The sequence below is a fragment of the Penicillium robsamsonii genome, assembly GCF_028829455.1.
Source record: "Penicillium robsamsonii strain IBT 29466 chromosome Unknown utg000003l_segment0_segment0, whole genome shotgun sequence".
NCBI lineage: Eukaryota > Fungi > Ascomycota > Eurotiomycetes > Eurotiales > Aspergillaceae > Penicillium > Penicillium robsamsonii.
The window spans coordinates 1-26,523 of record NW_026643221.1 but is presented as its reverse complement, the minus strand read 5'-3'; the positions used below and the strand labels follow the sequence as shown (position 1 = coordinate 26,523).

Here is a 26,523-nt window from a genome sequence, read left to right as displayed (position 1 = left end):
GAAGAGAAAATTCTCAAGTACGACGCGGTTCAACAATGGTCAATATACCTAATGTATGTTGTGCCCGTTGATCAGTAGTTCCTTCGGTGCCTTGCAAATGCTGAACAATTCTCGACCACCCATAAACGTCCCAGTCTAGTCCTTTGCTACCTATCGCACGTAACCTCAACAGCAGACAAGCCATTCATTTCACACGTGAGTGTAGTTGAAGGCAAATAGACTCCCAGTTTCAGATGCCAACACAAGCTGTTTTGTTGTGCAGACAGAGTACACAAGGTGGCTATATAGCTCGTAGACAAGGAGTCGAGTTTAGTTAATGACGCAAAATTGTGAGTGGGCCACTCCTAGCCACTGAGCGAGCTTTGCTTAACCCGGTGCGGCGACATCAACACTAATGTTTGGATTTGTTCAAATCGCTATTACGGCATACTACTCTAAATCTATACACTCTGTAAAGAGGTCGCCAGTATATCTCGACTTCCCATGAAGCAAAATGGTAGTGATCATCTGGCTGTTATAATGAGTGAACTTGGGTGTTCCACCGCCATCATCCATAGGCTGCGAAACCCCGAACACGTCGCGGCCCATTGTCCTCTGTCGATTTATCGCCTTGACAACAGCAAGCGCCTGGTATACAGGGAAAGCCCCCTCCTCCGTCGGCTGCTTTTCCTCTAAAATCTGCAGCCACTGTTGGAACTGCATGCCAAGAGAGAGTTCCTGACAGCGGAGAGACGCGGCTAATAACAAACCCGAGAACCCTATTGTATAATTATTCCGGATAATGGACGTTTGCATGTCGGTCCCTTGGACAATTCGAAGTAGGAGGCGGGTCCATGGTTCTATCTCCAAGCACTCACTACCAAGATGCTGGGCGTCGCGATATGGAAGATTTTGTAGGAAGGACGTGCATTGCATAATCCGGGCCACAACGTAGTAAGCAAAATTCAGGGCTGCATCGTGTGCTTGAAAAAAGATGGGCGATGTTTCTGACGCATCACCCACAAGCGGTTGTTCCGATGGTGGCAGATATAATAGCCACTCGTCGAGCCTTTTGGATTCATCCTGTAATCGCGCGAGATGGCCTTCCATGTCATCTCTGTCGGACTGCAAATCGCTTGCGAGGGCCAGTTCGAAATCTGTTTGGGCTGTCCAATGTTTGAGAGTTTCTTTCACATTTAGTCGATGGGATTCACATAAAATGCTTAGAACCACAGCCCGTATATCGTGGAGGGAGCCAGAGGTTCCTCCAAGGCCCCTTGCGAAATCAATCGAGGGCATATTTCGTTGTACATTGAGAGAACTGAAGTATGCGCGCGCCCACCAGACCAGAAATTGCGACTGTAGCCATGAAATGAGGAGAGCCCTGTAAAGTGAATCTCCAGTGATCTCACCGAGTTCGACAAGAAATGCCGACAGGCCTTGGACGTGACAATAGTATCCGTCAAAATTACCCATAGACGCTTCAATGTAGCCAAAGATAACTAGAATAGTAAGGACCTCTGCGGCATTATTTTGGTGGTCGTCTTGAGTGAGCGAAATAAATCTTTTGATCGCAGAAGAATAATACAGCTGACTCCTTGTTTGGTGTATAAGGTTTGGACTAAGTGTTCCCATAGTCGCAAAGGATGTTGAGTATTTTCTTTCAGCATAAATGCGACTGATATTGCATGAAGATAAAGCGAGGATGGCATCTTTCAACGCTGGAAACCCAAGCAGCTTAGATGCGCAACGGAATATCGGATGTAGTGCTGGCAAGCAGTGATCCTCCCAGTAAGTCGAGTAAAAGACATCTCGATCGGTATGTTGCAACGAGTGGGCGAGGTTGATGTTCGGGATTTGAGAACTTCGACCATGTTGGCCGAAGAGCTGCAGCCCCAGGCGACTTGAGTCTGGTTCGGCTGACTCCGTCTTTCCGCTTGTTTCCTTTGGAGGAGGTGCGGTCACGACTCGGAATTTTAAGTCTAGCTTGACGCTCTCGCACACTATCCCCAGCCTAACACACGTCCCGCACGCTGGCTTTTCCTCATCACACTTGGTCGTCGATGTTAGCAGGATTCACTGCAGCTCCTATAGGGGGACATACTTTGGTGCGTCGTTTGCGACAGCTCTGGCAGCCATTACGCGAGCGGACAATATCTGTTTTCTTGGGTCTAGGCGGAGCTGGTTCGTACATTTGACCCTTAGCTACCTACCAGCCCAGTGAGGGCTCAGTGCTCGAGAAATTTATGGCTGATTCCTCCTGGGGACCTCAGGAATAGAGTTAGATGGAACAGTGACGGTGTGTGTGAGTAAATACGGCACGGAAACCGGAGATTCTGTCTATTACAATGCAAACCATACAAAATCAAGGAATAACACTTTCTCCGGCCCAATGAAGGGCTTTGACAGAAATCATGAATCTGTATGAACTCTTTGTGTGGTATCGCTGTTATACCGGTCCGAGGATATTCCATGTAAAATACTTGGTTTCAATCCCCAAAGCGATACGGTTTGCATTAATCCTGACTGTTCTGTTCAGAGAGATCAATCAACGGATATTCCAGCCCAGCTATTTTCTTTCAAGGGGCAGTAATCTTCGTCAAGCTCTCGAACATATTGCAGAGAGTAATGTCGAGAGAGAAGCATTTCACCGTCGCATACTTCTCTTTCCCTCTATCCGTGCGCCGAACATGACACTCTTAATCCTGAAATTCGAGCCGTGGTTCAGAGAATGTCCTCGTATGTAAGCAGTCTCTTTTCCGAAGCGCAGCACGATTTGTTTTGTACAAATTTAAGAAAATAGTTCAGAACACGGCCGGAGTTTGGCTTTAATCCAGCGATCGTAAAAGAAGTTCGAGACAGACTTCGAACCTTTAAATCCTGAGGATAATGAATGGGATCGCTTCCTTTCTACTGGTAAAAATACTACACTGGTGGCATAAGACCTTTATGGCATTTATCTTCTGAATGTCTTCCCGTGCATCTCCTTAGTGGAAGACGGCGACCACGATCCACTAACATCATTTAACTCCGGAGTTCCCAGGAATTATACTTAGCAGCGCAGCACGAAGCCACTTAAATAGTAACCTCTGCTATGACCAGAAGGTATTCTACCTGGCCTAGGGGATAATTGACTGTAGGCTTAAATGGGAAGCCTATTTTAGGTGGAAATTTAACTAAGGGCTGACTGATGAGTTATGGAGAAGAGTTTAGAGACGCTAACACCTGGAGTCTGAAGAGGAGTATAATGAATATGAGAATGGCGCTTAATAATTATCAGTAATGGCACTCTATATGAACATTTTTAGGTCATACTCTTCCCACAGTCTATATTCCCCCTGTGTGAAATGGTACAAAACACAGTTATATGTAATTTCCGTTTTCGACTTCTCAACCAAACGCTATGCCGAATCTGGCCTTTTCAACCAAACGCTATACCTTGTTGCGGTGTTTCGTTATCAGCCTGCTGTAGATCCTGGTCTGCCACTAGCATTGGGGCTGGATAGTAGGAGTTCTTGATAGGTCAGTCATCTTTTCCTCAGAGCCATAGTTTGAGACATACTAATTGCGAGCGAAGGAAAGGCCAAAATCCTAAAGTATCCGCTGATAAAATATGTACCTGGCCCGTCTCTCGGATACGAATTCCCACACATACATCTGCGTTGCACATCCTGCTATATTCGCATACCTTTTTCATCAGATTTGTTTTGCGACGGCATTGTTTTTGCCGCATTCACTTGCTTTTTGAAACGACATCTTTAGGCCTGGTAGCCTTGATAGCGGCCATTGAGCGCGTTGCCTTGATATCTGGAGGTACTTTAGGAGTAGAGAAGCCTATATAGAAAATATAGGTAGCAGGGACTCTTATAAAACTTGAGTCCGCTAATGGAAAGGGGCTCAATAAATTTAAATGTCATTGCACGAAGGAGAGTCTTCAATCATGGAACGCGAAAAGGCCACGATATTCAAAGTATTACACGAAAAGCGGTCCTTTGTGTGTTGAACTTATAAAGGTAGCCCCCGCAAGACTGGAGGGGCAATAATTACTGGTGTTATTTACCGTCATTAAATAGGTGTGGCAACGTGAAATAACCGTACTTTTAACGATATTGACATATTGCCTGCCATACCTTTGACGTGTCTGCAACGTCACTACAGCATACTTTCAGACTAGCAAATCCTTAAACCGTCGGGCATCATGTTGATACACGATAAAATATAACGATTAGGAGTTGACCGAATCATCGATACCCTGCTAAAAGTTAAAAGGTCAACCAACGGGCAAGAGAAGATTTGCAAAACAATTGATTGTCACAGAAATCTGTCTACAAAAAGAATAAAAAACCAATTAACTCATTTATCTTTCAATAAACGTGGTGAAAGAAGTAAAGTGTTTATTATGTATAATTGGCTAGGGAACATACTCCACTCTATCAAGTGAATTTCCTAATAACCAGGCAACCCCTGCATCTTTTTCCACTCCATGTAATCACTCCGTCCTTGAATTTTCCAACCCGAAATCCTGCCGCAGAACCTCCGCGCTCTGCACAGACAAAATGGTAGCTTGATTAATCCAGTTCAAATCATGCTCATCGAGCTTTGCTTCTATCTCTTTTTCGACTTTGTCCCCTTGCAGGTGATTGAGGAAGGCATCACGTCGCAAATGCGGTACAATAATGGAATCCATCCAACGAGTCGTTTTAGATTCACTGAAAAGCTGTATAGCGCCAAGCATGACCGATCGCCAGCCAAACTCATATGCTCTTACCTTCACCTGAACATCTTCTCGCGCCAGCCAGTAGGCAGCGTCTTGATCTCCAGCCAACCATCGATAGACATAGTGAAGACAAAGAACACAGAGTAAGGATACGCCATCCCAACCTTTCTGTGCCGCCACATATGTAATCACGATAAGTTGGAGTCCATGTGCAAGGTAAAAGAATCTGGCCGCTAGCTGTACTCGATTACCCTCCGGAAAGGATACCATGGGCTTGTTGAGCAGGCTGTCGACAATTGCGCGGTCGCCAATATACAAGGTCCATTCCGAAGCATTGACATGTGATGCGACTAGCATAGTTGCATTCTCGAATTTCTCGTTGTTTCGTAAATATCCCGAACTTCGAGAAATGGTGATAATTCTGCCGACCAGTCTGGAACTTATAACAATCAAGATAAGGCTGGCAGTCCCATAGGCACCCATGAGACAGAATATCAAGGCGATACCGCAGAGTATGATGAAGCTCAGTATAGTCCATATTTTTGAACGGCTGATTCTAACAATGCTGTATCGTAGAGATTCACAGCGGGGCTGGTGGAAATTGAATTGGTATACATATAAAACCTGTTGCCGAAAATGTGGCTTTTTGCTGGTAGGTTGGTCTTTGTGTAGCGGTACTTCGTGAGTATTAGGAGCGGCAGATATTTTTGATGGAGGAAGAGATTGCTTTAATGATTTATCGTTTTTCGATTTCGCGCGTTCAAGAATAACGCCCTCAATGGCGGCGCTCGCAGCACCATTTGCGCATGGAAACTCCGATCCCCACTTGACATCCCATACTGTTCGGGATGAGCCTCCTCTTACGCTTGCAAAGTCGAAGTACTTTGATCCGTTCTTTAAGAGTCTTCCCAGTCCCCATAGGGTCCCAAACCGAGGAAACAAAGGTATCGAAAAACGTCCGTTGAGAGATAAATCTCCAGCAATGAGGTAATCATCTTGAGGACTTGCGAGATGACAGACGAGTGGAATTATTGCTGCCCATTCAGAGATTATCTCCGGCAATTGAATCATGGCCAGAAACTGGCCCGTCTTGAATGCTAAAGTCATCCTTGAAAGTTTTCTCTCGGTTGCGGGACGTAGGGATTTCTGCCATAATTCAACCAGAGCACTGAATCAACATCTTCACTTCCAAATTCTCTGCAGCCCTGGAGGCTCTTTTGCGTTACCAAAGTAATTCGGACTGTTTCAAGTTCAAACACGTGACTTGGGTATCCCGCTGTACCCCTCTCTGTGTGCCTCACCTGCGCGCATCAATGCTGACTGGTCTCCTGTCCAATCAACATCTATGGCATGCCGCTCAGTAAATATGGTTTGCATTTTCCTCGAAACAGCTTTGTCCTAAACCCAGATTGCCATATTCTTCCAATCAAGAGTTGGGAAAATACGACACGTCACCAGCTTGAGGCCGAGAACGATTTGGTTCCCGGTGATTCGAACTTCCTCTTTCAGCTGAGAGCCCTGAGACACAGATACATATGACACGTCACTAGTTTACCTAAAGATGAACTAGCCAGCTTCTTACAGTGGAGAACTTTCCTGTTGCGAGCCTGTTGGTCTACTCGGAGTCGAAAGAGTAAATATGATACTTCGGGTTCGCCGATCTTATCCATATATGTATGTCATAGTTTGACAACTAACACCTCACTTATCTTACCCAGTGGCAGGTGACATGGCTTGCGGTGACAGGGGAAAATTCACGAGGGGTCGCCTGCTCCTCTATATAGAGGTGAAACTTCTTACGTCTTGCCAGCTTCTGATTCTTCCGCTTCCTTCAAATGTTTCAATGTTAAACTTGCCTACTATCGCAAGAGATTTTTCGACCCCTTGTCATTCCTAGTTTTTCAGTCCAACGGCCTTCATCTCCGAGTCAACAGTCCTTCCCAATGCGGGTCTTAGATACCAGGTCTTTGAAGTTTGTCGACTTTGCCGAATTCCCCGACAAGGAATATGCCATCTTATCACATACGTGGCTAAGGCAGGCGCTGGAAGATGGCTTATGGACACACAGCGAACTCGAATATAAAGACATGAAAGGTTATTCTGCTTCCCAGCTTGAAAATTTCAAAAACCGCGGCTGGGAGGGGTCTCGTTTGAAAAAGAAAGGGTGGGAAAAGATTGTAGGATTCTGCAATTTGGCGAGGCGTAAGAAGTATCAGTATGCTTGGATGGACACATGCTGTATCGACAAATCAAATCCTCAGGAGACAAAGCGCTCCATTCATGGCATGTGGGAATTTTACACGCACGCAGCAGTGTGCTATGCTTATATTCAGGAGGTGGACATGAGTAACGAAAAAAGAAGATCGGATGAGGCGTTCAACAGCGCGAAATGGTTCAATAGGGGGTGGACACTGCAGGAGCTTCTTGCGCCCAAGAAGCTCCTCTATGTGGATAGAAATTGGCGCGAGATTGGAAGCCGTGAGGTCAAAGGTGCTCCGGGGACGGGATTGAGTCAACTGCTCCGTGAATATGTACGGAAGGTACCCATGGAAAACAATTTGGCTACCCAGCTCTCGTGGGCAGGACCCCGAAATACAACCCGCGTCGAAGACCAGGCATACTCGATTCTTGCATTACTGCAGATTAAAATGGACGTGGATTATAACGCAGGAAAGCTTGCTTTCCTCCAGTTTCAAAAGGAATTGATCAAAAAATACGACGATCTATCTTTACTGGCTTGGTTCAGTAATCCTGGTACGTCAGCTCTACCTGTTTTTTTTTTTTTTTTTCTTCTTTGTTTTGGTACAAAACATTCGCTAACATCGTGATTTTTCCTCTTTAGAGATCCAAGACAGGTATGAAAGGCGCCATGGGGAACAAGCTCCAAAGCTAGGAATATTGGCACCGAGCCTTGATTATTTCCAAAAAAAGAGGGATCGTGGAAAAAGAATCCTCACTGGGAAGCTGAAGGCACTGAACAAGAGAAATCAGACCCCAGCAATGGAGTGTCGCTCTGATAGCCGCTCTAACTATCTACGCGTCCGAGCAAAGATTTTCAGTATTCTTGAACTCAACGTGAGATACAAGAGATCAGGGCAGGAAGTACGCTCTTCGAGCTCAAGCTTCCACTATGTTGTAGAATTGTTTACATACAGGACAGAGAAAGGGGAGGAGCACAGTGTTGGAATAATCGTTGTCGAAGATCCAGGAGAAAGAGGTTGGTTTATTAGGGAGTACCACAGCAAGGGATTGGTTCTATTCAAGCATAGCCCAAAGGTCAATGGTAAGAAGCCTACAACCAGAGGGAGATTCAGCCCTGGATATCACTCTGAGGAGACGTGGGAAAATTGGCTTATGGAGGAGCAAAGCTGGAATAAAATCGATATCAGATGCGAATGATAGAGAACTATGGATAATAACAAGAGACTTCAATGTCACAAGAGAGCCAATCTACGGAATAAATTGAAAATATCAACGATAGATCCTAACTCTATTATGCAGTTGGGTCGCCTAACTTGTTTGACCTCGAACTGGCGAGGTCCTGGGGGCGTTAACGCCATTGTTAGGTACACTTGAAGCTAGCGACAGAGATGCCTGCCCCTCGCTACAGAGGCTTTACTATGACTACCGAGATAACTCGAATGAAAAGATGCCTGCCGACTGTAAGTTTAAGATCTGAGCTGGCCTACTTTCCAAGTTATTAATCGATATTGGAACACAGCCCCGTCCTCGTTCAGTGTAAATTCAAGAGTGTAAATTCAAGCAAAAGTGCCGAGTTAGACGGTTCCGACGTCTTCCCGAGATCCCAATCCAGTTACATAACTCCTCTTCAGCCTCCTCGGTCCCCTTCTATCGCGGTTCTTTCACCAGGTGCTGCAGAAACGCATTCCGGGGTTACGCAATCGGACGTGACGGAAGATGTTCAGTGGACACGAGATCAACTTTCATACCCCGCGTACTTTAAATCCTCTAGTCTAGTTTATGCTTCAGATATGTCCGATACGTCTACTGCATTCAGCGACTACTCTTCTAACACTCCGCTCTCTTCCATCTTATCCTACTCGGACGTTATCTCTAACAATCGAAACGACATAGGCTCTTGCGTTCCTTCACCGGAGGATTATCCCGACGACCATTCTGATGACTATGCAGAAACAAGCCAAACCAGATTAATTTCAGATTATCCCCCTAGAACCGTGGCTGAATCAGGCCCTTCTGGGCCGGCCGATCCGCTGCACGTTAATATGCCCGATTTAATGGATCTAGAATAAGCCTACGGGCGCGAGTCTTTCAATTCTCGTTCGAGAACACCTAGTGTTCGAGGAGACAAGAGCCTAAGTCTGGCTAATCCGAGAAAATGCAAAAACCAAGAACGTCCAATGCCTTCGACCAGAAAACGAGAAACTACTTGCAACGAGCGCTACCCGTCTGTTGTAGTGGTTATTCCTCCACCACGGCTAAGACCTGTACGGAGTCTACGGTCAAGGCCAAAACCTGTTATGTTTCATGCATCTGAGAGCGAAAGTGAGGACGTCGATGATTCCTCAGACGAAGACTTCATGACCGATACGATCGAATCAGAACTCCCACACGTTAAGGACTCCGTGGAGGAGAAAAACGGTTCTCTAAGTACGACCGCTTCCTGCTATCCAAATCGCATGTCCTTTAGTTCATCGTCCAGGCGTTACTGCGAGAGCCGCGATATTGTTAGGCGGGCAATTCTCACTATTAAGACCCAGGGATCGGAGCCCACTTTCTTCTTCACTCTTATACCCGACAACGTCTGCTCGACATTATATGTTGCCGCGCACAGTCCTCCCTATAACTCCGAGAAAGTAGGTAGGGTTTTAAAGCGGTCACTGAGCATAAACCGTTTAACTCGCGGGAAAAAGTAAATGCCAGCCCTATTCAACTGACGAGAATAACTTGCTGGTAAAGTTAAAAGAGGAAGGGAGGCTAACATGGAAGGAAATCGCGGACCATTTTCCTAGCCGTAAGTTGTCTGCACTGCAGGTTCATTATTCTACCAAACTAAGGCACCAAAGGGCCAAAAGAAGCCGCCCGCAAAGTTAGAGGGGCAGAAAGAAATGATAAATGCATATATCAATGGACACTGTCACAATCGAAAGCATCCGCCGTCATTATATAGTATCTTCTTCCGCCGTCACTAAGCTAATAGTTATCTGGCGGTCCTGTCCATGCCCGATGTCCTTCCCACTTTCCAATCATACATAGTAGCGAATTTATGATATAGTCGTTAAGCTCTCGCGGAAGATCCGGGTAGATAACCACCATAGGCCCGTCTTCATGCCTAAAGCCACAAGTTTCGGCTTTATCATCGCTAATTCCAGGCTGGGATGCACTAAACACTAGGATACCACAGCCTTAGAAGAAAAGTGGCCAATGAGTGGACGGGCGACACTCCTTTTTCCCCTCTCGTTCTAGAGGAATGGCTTTAGGAGAGGTCCCGCGGATGTCAGCAAGGAGTCAGGAGAAGGTGAGCCGAGCCAACGAGTCATTAACTACTAAGTTAACCTTCCAGAGTAGGGCTTATGTGCGGCCAATAGTCAGGTGGGTGTCGCCAGGGTGAGTTTAGGGTGAGAGCCGCTCTATGGTCGCGCGACCGGGGGTGACAAGGGTGAGTGTGCTATAGACGGGGTGAGAATCAGGGTGAGAATCGCCCAAGTCGCTCGACCACTGCACTGACCCCATCAGCTGAACAACAACAGAATGTCATTGGGTTATGCCCGCCCCCTGAAACGCTCGACATCTTGGCATCTGCATATAACCACAACTGGAAGCATCATACAACCAGGTTTCTTTAGGGTATCTTCAAGCTCACCTCTGCCTCGTCTGCCTTGCGTTGTCAATATATTTGAGCTCTGATAGTTTTAGGGCTCGAGTCGCACCAGTAACTAGATAGTCGCGAGATAGGAACTACTTGGGTGTCACAGACTGATTAAAATTTTTAGTCATTGTACACTTAGACATGTTAGAGGAACTGAGACCGGGCTTGCAGAACGTTGCAGCTTTAGTTAGTTTCGACTTGTGGGAACCAGCGTTCCAGGGTTCCTTGATACAGCGATATTCAAAAACAGATTCTCCCTTGGTGGACACGCGTTGTCTCTCGGCCCGTACCCCAAACCACGCTAATCCAACGTTGCTAATATGGAAATATTTGTTTAATTAGGTCACATTCGGTTCCTATAGCGTTCTCTGATAAGACTGTCAGAATCTGGGGTCCGGCCACCGGCTAGTGCGCGTTAACTCTCGCGGGGCACAGCGGTTCAGTCCTCTCGATTGCCTAGTCGCAAGATAGAAGTCGACTCGCATTAGCGTCCTCTGATGAGACAGTCAGAATCTGGGATTCGGCCACCGGCTAGTGCGCATTAACCCTTAAGGGGCGTAGCGGTTCGGTCCTCTCGATTGCCTAGTCGCAAAATAGAAGCCGACGGGTATTAGCGTTAGATGATAAGACCATCAGAATCTGGGATCCGGCCACCGGCCAGTGCGCGTTAACCCTCGAGGGGCATAGCGGTTCGGTCCTCTTGATTGTCTGGTCGCAAGATGGAAGCCGACTCGCATCAGCGTCAGATGATGAGACCGTCAGAATCTGGGATCCGGCCACCGGCCAGTGCGAATCAACACGCTCTCCCTACTTCACTTCCACTCCGGACTGTTCGACCTTGCCAGAACAATTCGGGTATGGTTTGAATGACGACCATTCTTGGATAACCTATAATGGAGCCAACCTCCTTTGGTTGCCTACCGAATATCGACCGACTAATTCCTCACTTTTTGCTATGTCTACAACAAACTTGGCGATCGCTTGTTCGTCTGGTCTTATCATATTTCTCGCGCTTAGAGAACAGAGTCCCATCCCTGGCGTTTGATCAATTTCTATATTGCTTCAGATCCCTGTGCCTTTCCTATACACCTCTCATCTTGAATAGCCTACATTCTTATGCCCAGAATATCCTTTAATAGAAAGAAGTGGTGAGACTGTAGAAACCCTAAATCGGGACTACCTGCGTGATCCAATTGAGCAGATCGATACATTACAATGTAAAACGCAGTCAACCAAGGAGAGACTTTAGCCAATCTGGCGAGCTGTGTCTGCCTACTGTAGAAGCCTCCGTGACATAAGATTTTTCATAGAGTCCTGGAAGCGCTTCCTTGGTTTTGAGTTCCACAGATGTAGTTTTCCCCGGGAGCTTGAGTGGCTCCTATTATCTACAGGATGTTTAAGGTAGTGGAGTAAATGAACAACAGTCACCATTAATGGGCGATCTGCTAGAATAATATGAACGGCGGTTTTGGTTGACGAATGACCGCGTTCATTTGTAAGCGCGTGTAAATCTTTTGCCGTGCTGATAATTTAGCTCATTACCACAACATTTTGCAGTCAGCATTCATTAGTATTTAGAACATGGTACCAGCGCACTTGTCTATTTACCAGCAGTGTGTCCCGAATGCTACTGAATTTCATTGCTTGCAAACAATCTTTACTGTGGTATCGTGAGCTGTGAGATAGATCGTCCCGTCCACTGGTAGTGGATATGTTATCTCCCCCTGTAGTTCCATCACGTCTACCGTAAGAGATTCATTAGACAGCCTGGTCACCTGATCGACAGTGATTTGTTCAATGGAGTACACAGGAAACTGAGATGCGTATTCAAACGCCGAACTCTCCTTTGTCTCGAAGTATATATGCAAGCGGTCAGCGAAAAAGAGCGTAGGCGAATCGAATAGGTTGATATTTCCATTGAATGGGTCACTGAGAACAAGAGAACAGGTACTAGATAGCTTATTATTCATGGACGGACTCTGCCTGTTCGTTGAAACTGTATTTGAGAGAGCGGGTTTCATAATCTCGAAGTCTGGAGCGAAACCAGGAACTGACGCCGTTCTCTCCGTGGTAATGGCGATAGGGCATTGTACAGCACTTATTGTCGACATGGAGACTAAAATAGGAAGTAACGTGCTTTCATTCGGGCACGGATGGACTCTCGTTTGACCTTTTTCTCGAGCCTTGATAGTCTCTCGAGCATAGTTCAGTAGGAAGTCATTGAACCGGTGCTCCAGGTACTTGAACGACGAAGCTATTGGTAGTCGCCAATTGGGGTACAATCTCCCATGCGTGCGTGATGTGTGCATCTTGCCATGGCTATGGATCAATGCATGGCATAGAAAGCAGGCATCCTTGCTGGATCCAATGACCCGTGGGAACAACGGAGCCGATTGGGTTTCGCAGTGGGCTATAAGCTGGACCTCTGCATGGATCTTGGCTTCCCGAAGAATTCTAGTCGTTTGCTCGCAAAATTGGTCGCTCGGATTCTTGATCTTGCCACCATTTATGAATCGGGAAAACCGGGAGATGGTATAGTCTTTGCCATTGATTTTCCCTAAACGGCGCAGCACGGCTGAGAGACTGGGCGAGTATGCGGGGTTGTGAAATTTATCGAAAGCCTCTTGAGGGAGAGTCACCGGATGAATCTCAATGTTTCGGACAAAAGGGAACTTCTTCGCAGTGCGATAAAGCATTCGAGCGGCTTCTTTATATCGGGATATCTTTCGAAGTATGTTGAGTAGAGTAGCTGCGAAGGTTGACTCGTTGATTACTCTTTTGGAACCAGTGGGAATCAAAAGAAGGAGTTGCTGCAAGCCTTGCACATTGTTTAATTGGTATATTTTCTCCACGATGTCATGAAGACGTGAGGGGACGCGATAATTAGACCACTCGTTGACGGATTGGATAACCCTTTTGGATTCCTCGTGGAATAACGACAAGCTGTCTTCTAGGTAAGACTGGCGGAGCTTCTGCGGATTTATTTGCTGAGTGCCCTCCATCGCCTTTCGCAGAATATCTTTGATGGAGGCTTTAGACTCTCTCCATTTCTTCCCAGTAAGGCGTAATCGACAAGCAATCCGAGAGGAGCACATTTTTACGATCATCTCTAGGAGTTGTTTCGTGATCTCCGTAGAGCTGCCTCTCTCTGACCAAATACGAATCAGCAACTACCACGAATGGAGGAGCATAACGAACCATATAGAGATTTTCGGAGAACATCAAAAATATTCTCAAACCCCGTTTTCAGAGATTGAAGTAAGCCATTTCCATCGGCATATGTCCTCTTATTGATCGCCAAGAGGGCTTTTAATGCTCTCCCCTTGGGGTCCTGCTCAATACACATTGCAGGAATGAAATCCGGCCCCTCTTTAGTTTTTGCAAGAAAGGAGAGAATTTCCACTAGGTCTCTTTCTTTGGAAAATGGAAGTATATAGCCTTTTTCGAGTACTCGAGAGCATTCGGTGGGTCTTTGTTGCGGTGATTCAGGGACTTCATGGAGTAGATAATTGAGAGCAATATTCTCTGCACAATTTGTAGTAGCAATATGGGATTCGCCGGTCATCGTGCGAGGCCTATGGTGACTAGAGCGTCGGAAAGAATACGCAACTGGAACACGATGAGATCTTGAATCACGAACAATTGATTAGCTAAGAGGGCCCCAGCCGCAAGAATGCTGGGGGCGAGACTATTTCAAATTGCTAAAAGAAAAGAGGGAGAGAAAAGCCCATGGACCTTGTAAATCGGACCAGTCGAATTTGTAGAGGAGGGCAAGAAAACGATTTCATTGGGCTCTGTAGCACGGTTGGCAGGGATCCCTGCTGCTTGTTATCACAAACCGTGAGGCGTCGCTTGCCAACTACAGCGGTGCGATCCTATTCGCAAATCCTAGGAACCTGCAGCCTCATACTGACCCCGCCTTCTTCGCACAACACCAAGACCATTCCTGCCACCAGTGCCTAAAAGTATTCACGATATCTTTCAATGAATGCGGTATGGATAGGCAGTAGGCCACGATCAGTCCTATTCCTCCGCGAGAGCATCTCCGTCACACTCACCACACCGTAGCGCGGAACCATTGGGCAGGATTGTCCAACCTGCTGCGGATCGCGCTTTGGCATCTGCACTTCGCCATTTTGATACTTGTAGTGCTAACTTCTACATAGCATTAGGCAACAGCGACGTATGCCCTCGGATTGCGATTGATCGTAGCAAAGGTATTCCTCCTCAGTGTTTGGGCTCAAGACCCCAGCGTTCCTAATCGTTGTCAGCAGTCAGTGTTGGAACATAGATGAGTAAGCCATGTATGTGCACCAATAGAAATCACAATGAGTCTGAATTGCTAACTAACTATGCCCCTATCTGACAATTTGTATGGGCTCAAATACATTACTAATCTTGGCGGATATACAGTTTTGTCGCACAACACCCGTTGCGAACTAATTCTTCAAGCCATAACTAGGTTCTTGAATTCTAAAACCCCTTTGTAAATTTTCTTCTGTATGAAACAGTGCCTTGTACCAAGTACTAACTCTATTCCGAACCTTCGACCTGGTAGGTAGAAGATTTTTAGGAGCTCTGATTGGCTAATAATCAATGTGGGGGAACCAGGTAGAACGTAAAATCTTCGACCTGTTCTATCTTCCGTAATGCTGCTTAAAACAGCCTGAAAAATTATAGAGTTCTATTCTGGCTATGTATCTAGGTTCTATCCCATGGGGGTGGTTGCAGTCTAGTAGACTGGAATTAGGACTTTACCTTCACTATGGTGGATAAAAGTGGGGCCATGAGTAGACTGGAATACTTTTCGTGAGTAGACTGGAAAAGCTTCTCGTACCAGGATGAAGCTCAAAATTTGTAAAGTTCTATTCTATACTATAAAGATTATGGTCACCAAATTTTAGAGTAATTGATCAAGTTCTAAAGGTGTAGTGGCTGATTGAAAATCGGAATTATTTTTGATGGGGTGCGACCGTACGAAGGGCCAGCACTGGTTCCTAACTCTATTCCAGGACACATACCTACCAGGTATGTGGATTTTAAGTGGTTTGATTGGCTCCTGGAAAGTGGGGGGGGACCAGGTATTTAGGTCTGGACCGTACGAAGGGCCAGCACTGGTTCCTAACTCTATTCCAGGACACATACCTACCAGGTATGTGGATTTTAAGTGGTTTGATTGGCTCCTGGAAAGTGGGGGGGGACCAGGTATTTAGGTCTGATAAATACCTGGTTAGGCGTGCTTCGATTAGTCTAAAAATCTATACAGTTCTATTCTATATATATACGAAGGTGGTATTAAAATTTAGGACCGATAGCTACCCGGGAAGGTGGTTAAACATTAAGTTAAAAATCGATCTTTTTTTTTAGTGGGGTGCGACCGTAGATTACGATACGGGATCCCGTATAATCGGTATCCATCTTATCTTAGCCGCCTAGTAGTAAAAAGATGAGACCGTATCCGTATTTACGGCATCACGTGAATTAAATGGCGGCCATCATGGAAATATATCTTTTTTATGGTTATTCCTAAGGTGATATCGTATTAAATAAATAAATAAAAATATTGAAATATGGGATTATATATAGTAAGAAAAGGGCTATTAAATGGACTGTTCAGACTTTACGTAGTAGTATTAGAAATGGAGATATTAGTCGATTTATATATAAAATATATAAAATATATATATATATAGGCTAGATATATATATCTGCCGGTTCGAGTGATAGTTTATATATTTACTATTCACGATAGGGTATTTCTATCCCATGGGGGTGGTTGCAGTCTAGTAGACTGGAATTAGGACTTTACCTTAACTATGGTGGATAAAAGTGGGGCCATGAGTAGACTGGAATACTTTTCGTGAGTAGACTGGAAAAGCTTCTCGTATAAGGATAAAGCTCAAAATTTGTAAAGTTCTATTCTATACTATAAAGATTATGGTCACTAAATTTTAGAGTAATTAATCAAGTTCTAAAGGTGTAGTGGCTGATTGAAAATCGGAATTATTTTTGATGGGGTGCGACCGTACGAAGGGCCAGCACTCTTTAACTTTATTTTAAAATATCTATTTTAAGTTAGATATTTTAAGTTAGGATTACTTATAGATTCATATTCTAATCCATAGTATATTTATATGTTATCCTATTATTGATTTTTTCGTATAATTTAAGCTCCAGGTAGGACTGTCAAGATTGTTTGGTCCATGGGATATTCATGCCTTGTCCCATTATTCATGTATCATCCATTAGTGATGTCTCGTACGATTCAAGCTCTAGGCAGGACTGTCACATATGATATTCATGGCTTGTCCCATTGTTAAAGGCTCATCCCATTAATGAAGGCTTATCCCATTATTCATGTATCGTCCATTAATGATACCTCGTACGATTTAAGCTCTAGGCAGGACTGTCACAATTATTAGGTCCATGGCATATTCATGGCTTATCCCATTGTTGATGCCTTGTCCCATTGATGAAGGCTTATCCCATTGATGAAGGCTTGTCCCGTTGATGAAGGCTTGTCCCATTATTCATGTATCATCCATTAGTGATGTCTCGTACGATTCAAGCTCTAGGCAGGACTGTCATAATTATTAGGTCCATGGCATATTCATGGCTTATCCCATTGTTGATGCCTTGTCCCATTGATGAAGGCTTGTCCCATTGAGGAAGGCTTATCCCGTTGATAAAGGCTTGTCCCATTATTCATGTATCGTCCATTGATGATATCTCGTACGATTTAAGCTCTAGGCAGGACTGTCATAATTATTAGGTCCATGGCATATTCATGGCTTATCCCATTGATGAAGGCTTATCCCATTGATGAAGGCTTATCCCATTGATGAAGGCTTGTCCCGTTAATGAAGGCTTGTCCCATTATTCATGTATCGTCCATTGATGATATCTCGTACGATTTAAGCTCCAGGCAGGACTGTCACAATTGTTAGGTCCATGGCATATTCATGGCTTATCCCATTGTTAATGCCCTGTCCCATTATTCATGCCTTATCATATTGTTAATATCTCGTACAATAGCCTTAGGCAGCAATATTTATTTTCATAGCTGTATAAGGTAACAATATTACCTAATTCAGTAATCACCTCTATTGTTATCTAGCAGATATTTAATTCTCAGTTTTCTTCCCACTTCTCTCTTTCTCTCTCTCTCTCTCTTCCTCTCAAATTTCACTTTTATTTTGATTTTCATTAAGATGCCTTCTCTGTACGAAACCCATTCATCCTGCAGCTATATCCTATATCATCCTGCATCAATATCCTACTTCCTGCTTCTGGTGAGACCTTTGTTTAAATCAGAATATTCACTAATGCTTCACTTCGTACGATCTAGGCCTCGCCCTGCTGGCTCCCGCCCCCCCCGTCCTAACCTCCCCCTTAGTCCTCATGCTCGGGCACGAGCTCACACACACGAAGCTCAGGCTGCGTTTACCAGGTTATGGGGGTTAGTTAATGGCAATATTGACCCGGTTAGTGGGTGGCCTACTGCCCTACAATGGCTGATTGAGTTTTATGAGGGGTATATCCAGACTGGAGCTGAATTTAGATGGCCTGTGACCTCCCTAGGTACTGGAGGGAATAACTCTCTCGTACGGTATGCTGGTCCTCGAGGTGGTGTTTCACAGACTCCATTTCCAGTGGGAAGCCCTCTTTTTGCCCGTTTCGTACACAGCGACGAAGGCCGCGCCTTACTTACCTTAACCGGCCATGACGTCCCGTTTATGGTTGGCCGTATTCGGGGCGCCCAGCTTACGAGTATGCGCCCGTCGTACGTGAATGCTTTACTGATACAATCTCGTGGATGGGAGCTTATTACCGAGTGCGATGAGTGTGCTGATAAGCGCCGTCGTACAGGGAGCCCATCCCCATTCCCGATCTGCTCCCGTGCACCGGGGCATTTCGACGGAGCATACGGTAACTGCAAGTTCCAGGATCATGGATTCCGCTGCTCCGTACGAGACGGCACTGGTAACCGGAATAGGACACGAAGAGCGGCCGCTCTCCCAGCTCGGAGCCCCCTTCCACAGTCTCAGTTAGCCATTAGGACAGCCGCTAATCCCGTCGACCTGGATGATGACGACGACGTCATCATCATTAACTGAGTAAGCATACCTTTTCTTTTTATTCCCCTATGCCCTACCCAGTCGTACGGGGCCTATGTACGACACCTGAATAAACTTACACCTTTACGTGGTGTTCAGGATAAGTAGCCTTTATGGTGAAACCAAGTAAGTTACAATAAATACAAGTTATTTCTTATGATCTTTACACTTTATTTAGAACCTGGGACTTCGTACGACTACTGTTTATTAAACGGTGTAGATTTCTCTTCTGCCCTGGGAGGAGTTTTGCATTTTTCCATGGCTTCATTCTCAGGTTCTCCAGTCTTTGTTTTGCACCTAGGACTTTATACGAATGTGGGATTTCTATTCTGGTCAGTGGAGAGTTTTATATTTTCTGTGGTGATATTCTCATATTCTCCAGTCTTTATTTTATAGTCAAGCCTACGTACGAAGGCTCTTTATCTAATGATGTGGGATTTCTATTCTGGTCAGTGGAGAGTTTTGTATTTTCTGTGGTGATATTCTCATGTTCTCCAGTCTTTATTTTACAGTCAAGCCTACGTACGAGGGCCCTTTATCTAATGATGTGGGATTTCTATTCTGGTCAGTGGAGAGTTTTGCATTTTCCATGGCGATATTCTCCTATTCTCCAGTCTTTATTTTAAACCTGGGACTTCGTACGAAGGCTCTTTATCTAATGATGTGGGATTTCTATTCTGGTTAGTGGAGAGTTTTATATTTTCTGTGGCTTCGTTCTCATGTTCTCCAGTCTTTGTTTTGAACCTGGAACTTCGTACGAGGGCTCTTTATCTGATATGGGCTTTTTATTCTGGTCAGCGAGGGGTTTTGCATTTTTCTAGGTTTAGGCTTATATTCACCATACTACATTTAAACTCGACCTTTGCCTAGCTACTCTGGCTAGAAATAACTTTAAGTAAATCCAGCCTTTCTTATACATTCTTATTTATCTCATTATGGCTTCCGCAGCTAGTGCTGGTCCTCCTGGAGGACCTCCTCCCCCTCCCGGATCACTTATTCGTACGCTAAGTGACCCTTCCTAGGTTACTCCTACCGCTTCGACTCTCTTCAGCCTTATACGAAGGGCGACTACAGCAGAAGGGGGTGCCGAGTACTATATTGTCCGACTGACTGCTTATGGGAATGCGGCGCTCCGAGAGCTCTGCCGTACCCCAGAGCAGCGCGAGGTCTGGTCGTGGCCGTCGTACGAGTTCCTCGTGAAGATGAAGAAGGACCGAACTCTAGTTATCTCGGCTGATCAAGTACGTTGATATTCTTTAGGTTAATACCAGCCACTAATTCTTAATCTAGACAGATCCGCAGTGCACGGCCGTCGTACGTCAATGGACTCTTAATCGCTTCTCGTGGAGTTCGTTTCCCAGGCATATGCCATCGGTCTCGCTAAGGCCACCCATTTAGTAAATCTGTCGTACGATTGCCTGGTACCTGGGAGGGATGCTGTGCCAATTATAAGTGGAAGGAACAGACAGCGCAGTGCAATATACGAAACTCCAACGAGCCGCGATACATCCCGCAGGCGTCTGCTCCTCTACCACCCCCAAGCCGGGTTAAGGAGCTAACCGACTCGGACGAAGCTAATGACGATAACGGTGCTAGTGGTACTGCTACAGCAGTATAGATCGGGATCGTACGATAGGTATATTGGTGGTACTAGCAGCTTAGGTGAGGGGATAGGGACAATACACTAGGTAGTCAAAGTAGGAAGTTTTAGGCTTAGGATTCAAGAGTTACAGAGTCAAGGTATCGTACGAATATAAATTTAGGTACACGTTATCCAATCCTCCACACCCTGGGTCCCGATATACCAAGTTATCAATATCGAGATTTATCCTTTAATTTGATTATTCACCGATTCCATATATACTCCGTACAATCCTTTTAAGTTTAATCCTATAGGAGATATATATTTTATTGTGGGTCCTCCACGTGAACTTCTTGGCTATTCCCCCCTTTCTAGCGCTAAAAAAAAAAGGCTATAGCTTTAGACTTATAAATACCCTACTCAGAAGTGGATTTTATCTTTCGTACGATTAGACCTTGCCAACTCCCATGGGACTAAAAAAATTTTGGTCCCATATCCTGGTCCCATCTACTCCCACGGGACTAAAAAAATTCTGGTCCCATAACCCTGGTAGTCCCATGGGACTCCCATGGGACTCATGGGACTCCCATATGGTCCCACGCTAGCATAACTTTGCCAAGAATTTCCTCTTTCGGCTGCACAAATCTGCAAAGTAATCAGATAAAATACTGTTATTTACAGGTGTATGAGCGTCCCTACTTCCAATGTTAACCAACGTCGTTTTTTTATATGATATGGTCTGCAATTAAGTGCATAAATAACTCAAGTCTATATCAAAAAGTATCCTCCTTTAAAAAAAAAAAGTTGAATAATAGACTGTTATCGCCCATGGGTATAAAAGAGACATAAACATGGTATTTAGTAGAAGTGGTTAAGCAATATATATATTTACATAAGGTACTACACTGCATTTTCTATATATTATTGAAATGGTAAAAATTCAACAGACTTATAGTAAAATATAGTTAATTCTTATACCATAAGAAACGTTACCCCTGAATTGGTTTTTTTTATTTTGGAATTACTATTCTCTACTCCATGGTTGTTAAAGAATTTCAGGATAAAGCAGGTTTAAAAGTGAGGATTTTCTATTTGAAGTTGTGGGGGATTCTAGATACCCCCAAATCTATCAACTTCCCCTTTGTATAGGAGTCCCATGGGAGTCCCACGGGAGTCCCACGAGAGTCCTACGGGAGTCCCACGGGAGTCCCGTCGAATAGACCAATAAGTGATATATAATAAGTGGGTCATTACCTATTTGTGATATGTAGTCGCGCTACTTATTGTTTAGAATCTGCTAGTAGCAGGACGCGACTCTCCTACGTGTAAAGGTAGGCCTTAGAGATATCCTTTTCATACCCTCTTCCATTTTGATAAAATTGTTATTTAAGTATGTCTCAATATGAACTATATGCTGAGGCTGGCCCTTCATCCCAGGTTTCGTTCTCCCAAGCGGGAAACCCTCCACCTTCTTCAGTCTATAGTATTGGCATCATTGACGAGCCCCTTACGCCAGATCATTCAATTAGCCAGCAGCCGATCTACAGCGGGCCCGAATCTGCAATCCTCTAAACAGAGCCGAATCCGATTCCTCCAACCCTCCGTCGTATCGGTCCTAAACATCAAAAGTTCTGGGTTCTTTGGACTTCAATGAATAAAGCCGACTTTATTGAGTGGTGGCGTCATACAGCAGGTGCAAACCCATACCCTCCGCTACATAAAGTGAACTTTGATGCAAGGTATACCTCTACCGCTTAGGAACACTTTGATCAAGTAGCCCACTTCTAAACTGGGAAACCAATGGCACTCTGTCGGAGATGTGGAAAAACAATCTTACACCTATCCTCATCAGCAAACGGTTCAAAGTCACTCGCTGCGCATTTATCTAGTCGCGCATGTATAGCTGCATCGAAAAAGGGGTCTATACAACAGGATATACAGCAATCGCTTGAACTTACGGTATTATACAAATCTGATTCTATATTCTATCTATCTAATACTAATATTTTCTTTACACTTAGGCCACTCGCCCACCTACCCGCAAGGTCTTTGACCAACAGCGATTCGAAAGAGCTTAAGTCAAATTCATAGCGAACTCACGGCTTCCATTCGAGGTCCTCCGGCATAAAGAATTCGAAGATCTTATTGCAGAGGCTCAGCTTTCTTAACAGAAGCTTACCCTTCTATCACCAAAGACCGCGCGGCGTCGGCTCCAGTCAATCGTCCACACAGAGCAGCAAAAGCTTCTTTCTCTACTGCCAGCTGGAGCAAAGTTATTAATTGCCCTTAATTATTGGACTTCACCCTTCCAACAGGCATTCATGGCAATCACAGGCTATTTTATGGATACCAACTGGGATTATCATGAGATCCTTCTAGGTTTCATGCCAGTTCACGGCCAGCACACAGGCTCTAATCTCGCAGACATTCTCCTTGAGATTCTTCAGCAGCAGAATATTATAAATCGAGTAATTACAATTACTACAGATAATGCGTCAAACAATAAGACCTTGGTTGATAGTCTATGTGATTCAATCGAACGGATGGAGCTTCCTAATTTCACCGAGATTATGCGGGTTCCATGTCTTGCTCATGTGATTCAATTAAGTCTGAAAGATCTCCTTGGCCTGATGAAGGCTGATCCAAAAAACGATAAAACAGCAACAGTCTGGTCGGAAGAAAACGGGAGTCTTCTTTAACAAGCAAAGAGACAAAAGGGAATCATTTACACACTAGCTAAGGTAAAGTAATTAAAGCCTTCTTACAATTTTATTTCATACTAACCACTATACTACTAGGTACGGGCCTTCGCGGTTTTTATTAATGCCAGTCCACAGCGACGGGAGGCATTTCTAAATCTACAAAGTGAAGAACCAAGGCTTACTCCGATCCAGGATGTACGAACTCGGTGGAATTCAACATATCTTATGCTCCAGCGCGCCAATCGACTTTCCGGTAGCTACCACAGATATTGCGCAGAACATCAGCGCCCAGAATTCCGGCTAAATAAAAGCGAGTGGCGGCAGATCGAATACTTACTCCATATCACAAAGCCTTTCTATAAATGGACTGTTGGCCTGTCAAAGATCAAGGCGACAACAATACATGATGTATTCCGGGTCTATAACCGACTGTTTACCCATTTTAAGCAGGCCCAGGCCCGCCTTCGACGAAAGAAAGTGCCTTGGAAAAAGGCTATGCTGAAGGCCCTTGAGGCCGGAAGTAAGAAACTCTCAGTATACTACAAAGCGACCGAGCAAGCACATGGAAGCCTATATGCAATTGGTATAATTCTTGCACCCCAGCATAAGCTTGAATACTTTAAAGGGCCAGAATGGGCAGGTGATGTTGATAGCATGGATTCCTCCTGGTATGATGTGTATGAGGCGTCTCTTCATAAGCACTTAGAGGAATACTCAAAACGCCAGCCAGAAAAGCAAGTACTTCCGAGGGCAAAGCCCTCCTCGCATAGTACAGATGCGATGATGAGTCTCTTCGAAGAGGATCAGCCAGAGCCACTACCACAGCCGAAGACTGGGTGGCAAGAAGAACTAAAGGGATATCTTAATACTGGTATGTTTATATGATCATGATCATAAGTTAACTAATCTAACCCTATATAGAACGGAGTTTAATTAATCCATGCTACTTCTGGAAAGAGAATGAGTATCGGTTTCCGACACTTGCAGCGGTCGCACGGGATATTTTCTCTATCCCAGCCACTGGTGCAGGTGTTGAGCGCCTCTTTAGTGCTACTAGCCCTAGCAGTAATACCGTCTCAGTTGGACTCCTAGAGGCCTTTAGGGGCCTACAAGCCCAACAAGCTCCAGCTAAGGCCCCTTGGCACGAGCCTTACAACGAGGAGCAGGTTGACCACCTACAGCTATTCAAGGACTATAGTAAGGTTCTAAGGGCCCTCCCCCTAGATCCTACTACCGACGTCCCTCTTAGCCTCCTACGTGAATTCCTAGGGCTTCCTACGGCAACCTTCCAGTCCCCTGAACAGAGAGAGGCCCTTCTAGCCCTAGTGCTTAACCTCGACCCTAGTCTTTTCCTTGTGCTCCCTACCGGCGGGGGAAAAAGCACCCTTTTCTTACTAAGTGCTAGCCTTAGCACTAGTAAGATCACTCTATTAGTGGTTCCCCTTGTCAGCCTACGGGAGGATCTTATTAAAAAGGCCAAGGCTATAGGGCTTCGGACCACTATTTAGGAGCAAGACTCAGGAGAAGGGATCTCTAGCTATCAAGGGCCCCAGCTAGTGCTAGTCTCCGCAGAGACCGTAACCGATAAGCACTTCCTCCCCCGGGCCCGGAGGCTTGGGCCTAAGGTCGATCGGATTATCTTTGACGAGGCCCACCTTATCTATACGGCCGCCCACTACCGTAAGGACTTTCAGAAGCTAAAGGTTCTAACTACCCTAGGGAGGCCTCTTATGTTTACAACAGCCACGCTTAGCCCAAGTGCCCTAGAGGGTATCATTTTAAGGCTTAGCCTGCCAGATTCGCCAAAGGTTATCAGGGCTTCGATCAATAAGCCTAACCTTTACTACGGGGTTTGCCAGCTACCACCTAAGGGCGGCGAGGACGCGGCCCTACGCTTTACCTATAACCGGGTCCTTGATTTCATCCAGCATAACAGCCCTCCGGAGGGCCCTAGGGCCCAGGCTATCTGTTTCTTCCTTTATAAGAACCAGGTAGACCGCTTCGCAGAGGACTATAATGAGAGCTGTGCGGCATACCACGCAGGGCTTAGTTTAGAGGCTAGGGCTTTAAACTTAGCCCTCTTTACTAGTAATAGTAAGCCTATTTTAGCAGCTACTAGCGCTATAGGGGCGGGGTTTAACTTCGATAACGTGGGCCTTATCATCTACTTCCAAGGGTGTTGGTCGCTTACGGATTTCGTCCAGGGCTGCGGTCGTGCTGCTCGAGCCCCTGGGGCTATTGGGTTTATCGAAGTCCTCACTAGGGCTGACGGGAAGCTTCCATCTGATCGGCGGTCTGGGGACCTTAGCAAGGACTCTCAGGAGCTAACGCTATTCCACGAATGGGTTCAAGAGGGTATCTGCCGCCGGCGGCTACTGCATACCCGCTTTAACCCTAGGGCTAGTAGCATTAACTGCTCGGGTGAGGATCGGCTATGTGATCTTTGCCTTAGTCGGGCTCAGACACTAGCTAAGCAAGCTGAGAAGGCTAAGGCCATTCTGCTACAGCAGAAGAAACGCCTCGAGGCCCTGAAGATATATATATCTCAGTGGTACGATGGGTGTTGTATCGGGTGCTTAGTGGATGATATGGCCGAGGACGTGCTAGGTGAGTATATATATATCTCCAGGTTCAGTGAAAAAGAGTACTGATAGATATATATATATATAGATGATGATAGCGAGTGGAAGGACCACCCGTCGACTACTGAGTGTGAATACTACGACGATATTCTTCGGCAGTTTAATAAGTCGTATCAGAGGGGCCTACAATTCTTCCCTGATAGTGGGTGCTTTAAGTGCCTATTACCGACTATTATCTGCGCTAAGGGGCCCGATGGGGACTGCCTAGGGGGGGAATCTTAAACTATTTCTTAGTAGCGTTCCTGAGGGGGGGTGATGAGATGAAAGCGCTAAGTAATGAGTTAAGGGTGGTGATGGAGAAGTATGGACTAGGTGACATGAGCGGGGATATGGTTAAATTGAAAGATGGGCTTATTAAGTATGACCGGGAGGTGTTTGGGACGGAAGTAATGGTGGTGGTGATTTTATTCTATGAGTTTAGTAAGAAAATATTCGGAGGGAGGGGCTTAGATTTATAAGAGTAGGTATTTACTATTTACTGTTTACTTCTTCGCAAGGTAGAACGAGCTAAGGAGTAAGATGAAAGGCGTAGTGCTGAGGCGGAAGTGTAAAGGCGGGAGCTAGAAGCTGGAAGTTCGAAGGTGGAAGGTGCTGAGGTGGAAGGCGCTGAGGTGGAAGGCGCTGAGGTGGAAGGTGCTGGGATGGAAGGTGAAGGTGCTGAGGTGAAAGGTGCTGGGATGGAAGGTGCTGAGATGGAAGGCGCTGAGGTGGAAGGTGCTGAGGTGGAAGTTTAAAGGCGGGAGCTGGGAGCTGGAAGCTGGAAGCTGGAAGTTAGAAGGCGGGAGCTGGGAGCTGGGAGCTGGAAGTTAGAAGGTGGAAGCTGAAAGTTAGGTGGAAGCTGGAATTTAGGGCTTAGGCCTTAGGGCTTAGGGCTTAGGGCTTTAGGGCTTAGGGCTTAGGGCTTAGGGCTTAGGGCTTAGGGCTTAGGGCTTAGGC

At 45.5% G+C, this 26,523-nt stretch overlaps 7 protein-coding genes across 7 annotated transcripts; 4 read left to right on the top strand and 3 right to left on the bottom strand.

Moving 5' to 3' along the window:
• Window positions 1–429: 429 nt before the first annotated feature.
• Window positions 430–2,173, bottom strand: N7447_004697 (Zn(II)2Cys6 transcription factor domain-containing protein; the record flags this gene model as incomplete). Its single annotated transcript, XM_057228959.1, has 2 exons — window positions 430–2,031; window positions 2,084–2,173. The coding sequence occupies 2 exons, from the start codon at window positions 2,171–2,173 to the stop codon at window positions 430–432; spliced, it is 1,692 nt and encodes a 563-aa protein (XP_057084049.1).
• Window positions 2,174–4,468: 2,295 nt separating this feature from the next.
• On the bottom strand, window positions 4,469–5,053 carry N7447_004696 (Herpesvirus glycoprotein N; the record flags this gene model as incomplete). The annotated part of the gene is made up of 1 exon (XM_057228958.1): window positions 4,469–5,053. The coding sequence occupies one exon, from the start codon at window positions 5,051–5,053 to the stop codon at window positions 4,469–4,471; it is 585 nt and encodes a 194-aa protein (XP_057084048.1).
• A 1,586-nt stretch (window positions 5,054–6,639) lies between these two features.
• N7447_004695 (Heterokaryon incompatibility) lies at window positions 6,640–8,095 on the top strand (the record flags this gene model as incomplete). The annotated part of the gene is made up of 2 exons (XM_057228957.1): window positions 6,640–7,450; window positions 7,539–8,095. The coding sequence occupies 2 exons, from the start codon at window positions 6,640–6,642 to the stop codon at window positions 8,093–8,095; spliced, it is 1,368 nt and encodes a 455-aa protein (XP_057084047.1).
• A 4,086-nt stretch (window positions 8,096–12,181) lies between these two features.
• On the bottom strand, window positions 12,182–13,639 carry N7447_004694 (nucleic acid/nucleotide deaminase domain-containing protein; the record flags this gene model as incomplete). Its single annotated transcript, XM_057228956.1, has 1 exon — window positions 12,182–13,639. The coding sequence occupies one exon, from the start codon at window positions 13,637–13,639 to the stop codon at window positions 12,182–12,184; it is 1,458 nt and encodes a 485-aa protein (XP_057084046.1).
• A 4,230-nt stretch (window positions 13,640–17,869) lies between these two features.
• Window positions 17,870–18,661, top strand: N7447_004693 (DUF3716 domain-containing protein; the record flags this gene model as incomplete). The annotated part of the gene is made up of 1 exon (XM_057228955.1): window positions 17,870–18,661. The coding sequence occupies one exon, from the start codon at window positions 17,870–17,872 to the stop codon at window positions 18,659–18,661; it is 792 nt and encodes a 263-aa protein (XP_057084045.1).
• Window positions 18,662–19,596: 935 nt separating this feature from the next.
• N7447_004692 (uncharacterized protein) lies at window positions 19,597–20,279 on the top strand (the record flags this gene model as incomplete). The annotated part of the gene is made up of 4 exons (XM_057228954.1): window positions 19,597–19,660; window positions 19,736–19,902; window positions 19,952–19,975; window positions 20,178–20,279. The coding sequence occupies 4 exons, from the start codon at window positions 19,597–19,599 to the stop codon at window positions 20,277–20,279; spliced, it is 357 nt and encodes a 118-aa protein (XP_057084044.1).
• Window positions 20,280–24,675: 4,396 nt separating this feature from the next.
• Window positions 24,676–25,596, top strand: N7447_004691 (uncharacterized protein; the record flags this gene model as incomplete). The annotated part of the gene is made up of 1 exon (XM_057228953.1): window positions 24,676–25,596. One exon carries the CDS (start codon window positions 24,676–24,678, stop codon window positions 25,594–25,596), a length of 921 nt encoding a protein of 306 aa, XP_057084043.1.
• Window positions 25,597–26,523: the final 927 nt, after the last annotated feature.